General features: G+C 38.4%; 2 protein-coding genes across 2 annotated transcripts; one reads left to right on the top strand and one right to left on the bottom strand.

Moving 5' to 3' along the window:
* The first annotated feature begins 694 nt into the window (after window positions 1-694).
* LOC119410931 (dixin-A) lies at window positions 695-2,661 on the top strand. Its single transcript, XM_037677852.1, has 6 exons — window positions 695-715; window positions 999-1,160; window positions 1,275-1,341; window positions 1,518-1,626; window positions 1,838-1,946; window positions 2,119-2,661. Exons 1-6 carry the CDS (start codon window positions 695-697, stop codon window positions 2,200-2,202), a joined length of 552 nt encoding a protein of 183 aa, XP_037533780.1. The 3' UTR covers window positions 2,203-2,661.
* Window positions 2,662-3,009: 348 nt separating this feature from the next.
* pih1d2 (PIH1 domain containing 2) lies at window positions 3,010-6,826 on the bottom strand. Its single transcript, XM_037678234.1, has 5 exons — window positions 6,644-6,826; window positions 5,037-5,163; window positions 4,723-4,962; window positions 3,246-3,520; window positions 3,010-3,144 (listed from the first exon to the last, which is right to left on the bottom strand). Exons 1-5 carry the CDS (start codon window positions 6,824-6,826, stop codon window positions 3,010-3,012), a joined length of 960 nt encoding a protein of 319 aa, XP_037534162.1.
* Window positions 6,827-7,091: the final 265 nt, after the last annotated feature.

The raw sequence follows: 7,091 nt of genomic DNA, 5'->3' as shown, positions 1-7,091 counted from the left end.
CTCATGTTCATGTTTGTGCTGATGTTCAATGTTTTATGTTATGAGTGCTTAGTGTATATTTAGTTGATGTTTTTCTTAGTTCATATCTTAGATGTTATTACTGTTTTTCTTATACATTTTATTGTTGGATGTAACTGGGACCCTGTGTACATAATTTCGCTCCACCACATGTACCACATGAGGTGCGAATGACAATAAAGAAACTCTGACTCTGACTCTGATATCAATATCGAATTGTTGTCCAGCCTTACTTAGTATGTATTTTTATATAGAAAAACAGAATACAAATATAGTTTATTGCTTTTTTAAAATTTGAATACTTACAAAATGTTACATGTTAAAAAAAGAGTTAAACATTTTAAGAACCATTAGGCTCAGTTTGAATTGGAGGGGCTGTAGTAGCTCGGGGTTCAGTGCCAAGGTCTCATAATCCTGAGGCTGCAGGTTTAAGCCCCGGTTTTGATGGAACCAAAATGTCATATCTAACAAAACTTGTTTTACAAAGTTGACACTGAGGTCAGATTCAAAACACCACAAAATCTTTGTTGCCAAATTTAACAAAAGCATTTGTCAATTTAAAACTTATTAGGATACTTCAAACTCCAATATTTGTGATAATCCAGCGCAGCTAAAGAATGCTTGACCCCGTTTAGTTTTGTAAATGAGCTGTTGGTCTTCTCACACAGCACAATATATGCATTTGGTGCTTTATGAAGTGGGGGGGGGGGGGGGGGGGGACCCACGAGTCGGCAGCACCGCAATGTTGAAGAGATGAAAAATAAAATAATTTCTGTTTCAAAAGCAGTTTGTCTCCTCGGTTCTCAATCACATGCGACGATTAAATATGCCATGCTGATTAGGAAAAGCTGACAGCAAATCAACACCTCCTGTCTCAACTTCTTAAATGTTTTCAACAAAAATATTAGATTTAAATATGATCCTTTGTTTTTATTTTATGAGATATTTTTGGAAATGGGAGTTAAAACTGTTTGTCTCAGGGTGAGGAGCTGCAGCTCGTCAGGGAGGCTCTGCGCAGTCTGAGGGACAGTTTCTCGGGTCACGACCCCCAGCATCACACCCTGGACACCCTGGAACAGGGCGTGGCCAGTCTCATGGACCGACTGCACTCCTTGGACATCCAGCGGAGGCAGGACAGAGGGGTACGCGCTCCCTGACGCATTATCTCTGGAGAATTTTGAAAAAGTTGTAGCACGTCTGTCACTTGAGAAATGATGACTCAGCTGTTTACTATGAGTAACTGGCTGTTCTTCCAGCAGGAATTTAAATCACCGGGACGCAGAGCCAACTTAACAGACCGTGACTCCTGGCCGCCCAGCTCTAGTGAGACACACAAAACTTTTGTTTTATTTACTGTTTGTCATCCCCTGAAAAATCTTAATTTGATTTGTCAAATCAAATGATGCCATTGCTGTGTGTGGAGGAGAATGGCGAAGAGGGCAGCACTGGTTCTGCTACTGATCGTCAACTCCAGCGTCTGCTGCTTTTGTTCTTTCCAGAAATGGCACACTCGCACAGCAGTCCGGGATTAGACGCTGCCGTCTCCACTAAAGTGCTTTACTTCACAGATCGCTCACTCACCCCGTTTCTGATTAACATCCCAAAAAGGTGAAAACAAAATGACTTAATTGTGGCTTTACGTAGCTGTGTTTATTCCTTCTCAGCAGGGTGCATGTGTTTTAAGTAAACCGCTGTCTGAGTTAGTGGATGAAGCATGAGCAGAGCTTTAAAGCAGGTCCTTCAGCAGTGTTTATCCTAGTAAAGCTTAATGCATGTGTGGGTGTTTGGATGCATAGATTGTGACAGTGTGTTCTTATAGGCTGGGGGAAGTGACACTGCGAGACTTCAAGGCTGCTGTAGACAGACAAGGCAATTTCAGATACCACTTCAAGGCCCTGGACCCAGAGTTCGGCACGGTGAAAGAAGAGGTAAAGCCCTACAGAAGTAAAATAAGATATGCAAAGACTGACTGCTTCATTTTCATAACATTATAGCATGACTCATTTCCATAGGTGAGAAAATGTGATTATTTTAGCTCTGTGTCGTACATTTAAAACACAAGCCTCTCGGAAATGCAAATGCTGGATGTTGGCTGTTCAGGTGTTTCAGGATGGCGCGGTCGTGCCTGGCTGGGAGGGGAAGATTGTAGCGTGGGTGGAGGAGGACCATGGAGAGCGGAGGTAGAGCCTCAAACGCCAGAGATCACCGCTACGAACCTCGGTTGTTCCAGCTGGATCAAGACTCCTCTGAGAATACATGCGATGCCATATGAAGGAGCAGCTATTACAAAACTAACTGGGACCAATGACGATAGCACCTTTGAATTCAAAGGAAGTAAAATGTGAATGTTTCATACCAAGAAATTAACCAGACATCTGACTGCTTTCTTTAATGTAATTCATATCGTCTGCAGCTTGAAGATGAATATGTGAAACTGCAGTTTATTGGTCAGTAAAGCGATACTTGAAGGTCTGGACTGTAAAAATTTTAATTTTACAATAAGGCTGTGATCTGTGCATTGTGTGCAAAAACCTCAATATCAAGAAGTGTTTACTGACATTTTTCACAAGTTCTACGTTGCCAAATGTTGTTGTTGTTGTTCATCTGCATCAACTTTGATGTTTTAATAAAGATAAATTATTGCCTGGGTCATTTTACTAACATTTATTCCCACTTGCAAACAGTAAAGTAATGCAGCTGTTCCAGCAATTCTACACCTCCGTTCAAACATTAGTAAACATCCACAAATTGATATTATAGACAATTAATTTATTGGGAAGGTTGTGGATTAAATTCACTCCTGTGTTTTGTCCCATCCAGCACGTGGTGACAATTCTGTTTTTGTTTCAGAAACGTTTTGAAACCATTTACAGACAACTTGTTTGATGCATTGAATATATGTTTTTACATTTAGTGTATTTTCAGTATCAAGAATCAGTAATTTGCTTAGTAAACTCTGCATTCATTTCTTTACCTATAAAATAGCATTTATCACAAAACATGCATCGTCAAAGTAAGTCTGCGTTTCTTCTTGTTGAAAATGGCCGATGCAGTGTCCTCATTTACAGTTTTCGGCAACTCCAGAAGCAAGTAGTATACATCTTCCACTTCCAGAAGAACGTCTTCCTGAAGAGTGAAAACATGAGACATTTTTTATATGATCCAACTGAAGCCTCCTGGAATAAGTGGTTCATTATAACTTCTCAGGGCAGAGTGTAACTGCTAACCTCGGACACTTGCAGCTGGCACTCTGACATGGAGCGAACCTTTGGCAGCTCCACTGTCAGCTCTACGCTGCGAGGGACTCCCGCTGAATCAGTCTTCAGCTCAAGTTGGTACTCTGGCTTCTGAGGCTCCGCACAAGTGGTGGACATGACCTGGATCAAATTCTTCTTTATGTCCTCTGTAGGTCCACAGATAACTTGGTCTGCAGAGTCTTCATCTCGTTGGTCTGATTGTTGAGATGAGATTTGTAGTAGTAGGGAAGCTGGAGTCTGATTAGCTGTTAAAAGGAGATAAGAAATATATTTTTAACCTTAACTAGATAAATTGAATTTAGGAAATTGGCTAAAAAAAAAACAAGAAGCTGAAATTAGCAAAAAAGTTGCTGAAAAGTAGCTGAAAAGCAGAAAGAAGCTTAAACTACCAGAAGGAAGTGGAACTGAAATGAGCTTAAAAAAAAGCATGGAATTAGCTGAAAAAGTTAAAGCTAGCATAACAGCTGCCGAAATAGCTGAAACTAGTATACCAGTAATTAAGTTGAAAGGAGCATAACTTTAATTATCAGAAATAAGTTAATTAGGCTGAAAGTAGCAGAAATTACTAATATTTAATTTATCTGGCAACTGCTGAAATTATAGAAAATGCTAGCAGCTAGCTGAACAGATAGAACAAGCTTAAATCAGCAGAAGAAAGCAGAAAGAACACTTGTTTGCCCAATTATGCTGAAAGAAGCAGACATGCGCACAGAAAAGTGGAAGTTATCTTGAAAAAAGCCAAAATTAGCAAAAAAAACAGATGAAAAGTAGTTCAAAAGCAGAAGCTGAAATTACAAGAATGAAGTAGGAGAACATTTTTGTTGAACTAGGCTGAAAAAAGTTGAAATGAGTGCAACAAATATGGAATTAGATGAAAAAGCTTAAATTAGCATAAAACAGCTAAATGGTAATTGAAATAGCAGAACAAGCTGTAACTTACAAAAATAAGCTGAAATTAGCAAAAAGAAGTTGGAAGAAGCACAACAATGTTGCAGTTAGCAGAATGAATCTGAAAGGAGCACAGCTGAAAAAAAAAAAAAAACCCAGCTAAAATTAGCTATAAAAAAAAGTTTAAATTTGCACAAGGAAGCTGAACCAAAACAAAATGTGAAAGGAGCAGTAACATGTTGTAAACACATCTAAAGATTTGAAGGATGAGCTCATTTTCTATGAGGAAAAAAAATAGGCAGAAAAGGCTAAATATTTCAAAAAGCTAAAGTTGCACCAATACCAAAAGTCAAAGCAGGATTGTCCTGAAAGAGCTGAACATTTTGATTTATGATTTGTTGAAATGGCACTTGTGGAACGGGAGAGATGTTGAAAAATGTACGGAAGAAAAATGGATCAGTGAGAATGCTTCATGAGCATTCACAGTCACGCAAGGTGAGAAACAAAGACCTACATAAAAGGGTTTGCTCCACATGATCAGGGTCAAAGAAGGGTTTACCTGTTTCTGGTTGTTTAAAGGTGCTGCGCCGCATCTGAAACCCAAGCCGACAGTACAAGTCATCTGGGCTACTTTTTGGGCTAAAGTTGACAACACTGTACTCTGGAGATAGCTGCACTCCATGCTGCTGCTGGGCAAAGCTCAAGGCCAGCTTATAAACACTGGTAATGCCAACTTTATCTTCCTTACTCTCCTGCAGCACTGCAGGATTTAACGCCACATCCAGCACAGCACACCAGCCTGCAGAGGAACAGCTTTGAGTTTCTTGTTTTTGTCATGTAACTCAGTGGACAGTCCTGCGGCTTAAGACACACCTTGACCTTCGACGATGCCCCTTTCCAGTTTTCCTCCACACATCGGTAAAGTGTCATGCGGATTTCGAGGTGCGGGGACACGTTTCCAGCTGCATATATTAATGTAAAGCAAGCCTGGTTCTGGTTCCTGATGAGGACACAGATGTACTGTCAAGGAACTGACAAAACATGACATATTTCATAGCTATTAATATACCAAAGTTTGACAGATTTACAGACATGGCATGTTTCCTGTGAGGAGTCAGACAGCTGTTACAGTCAATCTATTAATCAGCTAAAGAACATTTAGAATCCAATACTTTTAAATGCATCTGCAAAAATTTGCTTCTCATGTCGTATATGGTATGAGAACATCTTGAAGTATGATGCAATTAGTTTTATATCAAACTGTGGGGTTGTATATTTGCTATATATTTTATTTAAATAGCTGGAATCAAACATGGTAATGGCACATAGATGAGTGTTACAATTTTTGACGAACTGTCAGATTAATTGGAGTTTACTCATTTGTCTGGAAACTGAATTCCAGTTTATAGTACCTGTTTCAAACATCCTGAATGTCATTTGTCTTCTCCAAAACCAACATTTCAGACAGAAGAAACTATGCCACTTCTCCTACGTCTTACATAGGAATAAATTCCCAGAGTTTTCCCTGATTGTTGCCTGAGGAAATCCTGGAATTCCAGATCTTTTAGTCACACGAAACATTCAAAACTAAAGTATAATGTAGCCTATGGTACTTTGTACATGCATACAGCAATCATTCCTAATTACTAATTCTATTGTATCACATCAGATACTAAAAAGATATCATAGCCAGTCAGTAAGGATACATCATGTACTATGTACACTGTATAAGCAAAACATGGACTCTGTGATACTAGAATACTAGCAGTACAGGTACACATCAAGTACATGATCAAATCCCCTGAGTTTTCCCTTTCTGGAAGACGTGAAAGTAATTTTCTATGTTTTCCTTGACTTTCAGAGTCGCACCCGTGTGTGTTTTTTTACTCTCTAGAATGACTGAATAAAAAAATCTCACCAGAAGAAAATAATATTTCACATATTCACAACAGCTATAGTCATAATTTTCATTCTACCTTTTTTTTTTTTTTTGGTATACTAGCATTCCAAGTTAATAGATAATAAAAGTAAAGTAACGTAGATTCTTGTAATTACAATGCTTTTCATCAACTTCCAACTACTGATGTCTGAAAGTAATTTTAAACAAGTTTTAATATGAATATCGGTTGACCCCAATGTTTTTATTTATTAATTTACATGACTAAGAATAGATATAAGAAGAATGATTTGAGGTAAATCTTAATTTTTTTTTTTTATAAAAGAAAAAAATATTTACAGATTTCTACACTTCAATGTAAACATGGCCTCTTAACTTAATTTTCAGATATTTTCCTAACACAATCTCAAATGTGAAGATCTTTTTTTAATTTTACTAGTAGTAATGCTGTTGTAGATTAAATTCTGACTAATATCGATTTGACAAGGTGGAAAGCGTTTATGTAAAGAGGAATAAGTGTTGATTATATGTCACAACGGCCTTCCACACACCTTTAATGAAACACCTGTGGCTTCTTACTCACCAGCACGTCAGTCCTCACGCGCGAGTGTAGCTCAGGCGGTGCGGTGAACTCAGCGCCCTTTTTCATTTGTTTTTCTATGAACTTGCGGTATCCCGCAGCGTCATTTTGAGACAAATCATCCAGCATTGACCAAAACTGGTTGACCTGCCGCAAAACATCCTCTGTTCCGCCAGCTGAAGACATGATGATTTCTAGGTGAATGTCGTCCTTATTAGCTTCTCCTAAAAAAACTAAAAAAAAACTAGCTTCTCTAGCTAGTTGGTTTAGCTGTCTCACTAAAAACGCTTAAATTTATGTGTTTAAATGTCAAAACCGGCTTTTATATGCCGCGATGTGTAAAGTTGTTGTTGGAACAAAATATGAAAGTAGAAAATTGAGTGAAGTTCCACAAACCAAACAAACTAGCTAAGTTAACGCCTCAACAACCGCCAAATGTTGTGTGTTGTCA

This window comes from Nematolebias whitei, chromosome 6, assembly GCF_014905685.2.
Source record: "Nematolebias whitei isolate Nwh7 chromosome 6, NemWhi1, whole genome shotgun sequence".
NCBI classification, from domain to species: Eukaryota; Metazoa; Chordata; class Actinopteri; order Cyprinodontiformes; family Rivulidae; genus Nematolebias; species Nematolebias whitei.
This window is presented reverse-complemented; position numbering and strand designations above follow the sequence as displayed.

Bases quoted from the DNA above. Each gene is read 5' to 3' on its own strand.
- LOC119410931 (XM_037677852.1), top strand. From the start codon at position 695: ATGCATTTGGTGCTTTATGAA. The intron at 1,161-1,274 runs GTACGCGCTCCC...CTGTTCTTCCAG, and splicing joins AGCGGAGGCAGGACAGAGGG to CAGGAATTTAAATCACCGGG. The intron at 1,342-1,517 runs GTGAGACACACA...TGTTCTTTCCAG, and splicing joins CTCCTGGCCGCCCAGCTCTA to AAATGGCACACTCGCACAGC.
- pih1d2 (XM_037678234.1), bottom strand. From the start codon at position 6,826: ATGTCTTCAGCTGGCGGAACAGAGGATGTTTTGCGGCAGGTCAACCAG. The intron at 3,521-4,722 runs GTAAACCCTTCT...TCCTTTTAACAG, and splicing joins CTTTAAACAACCAGAAACAG to CTAATCAGACTCCAGCTTCC. The intron at 3,145-3,245 runs GTTAGCAGTTAC...TTCACTCTTCAG, and splicing joins GCCAGCTGCAAGTGTCCGAG to GAAGACGTTCTTCTGGAAGT.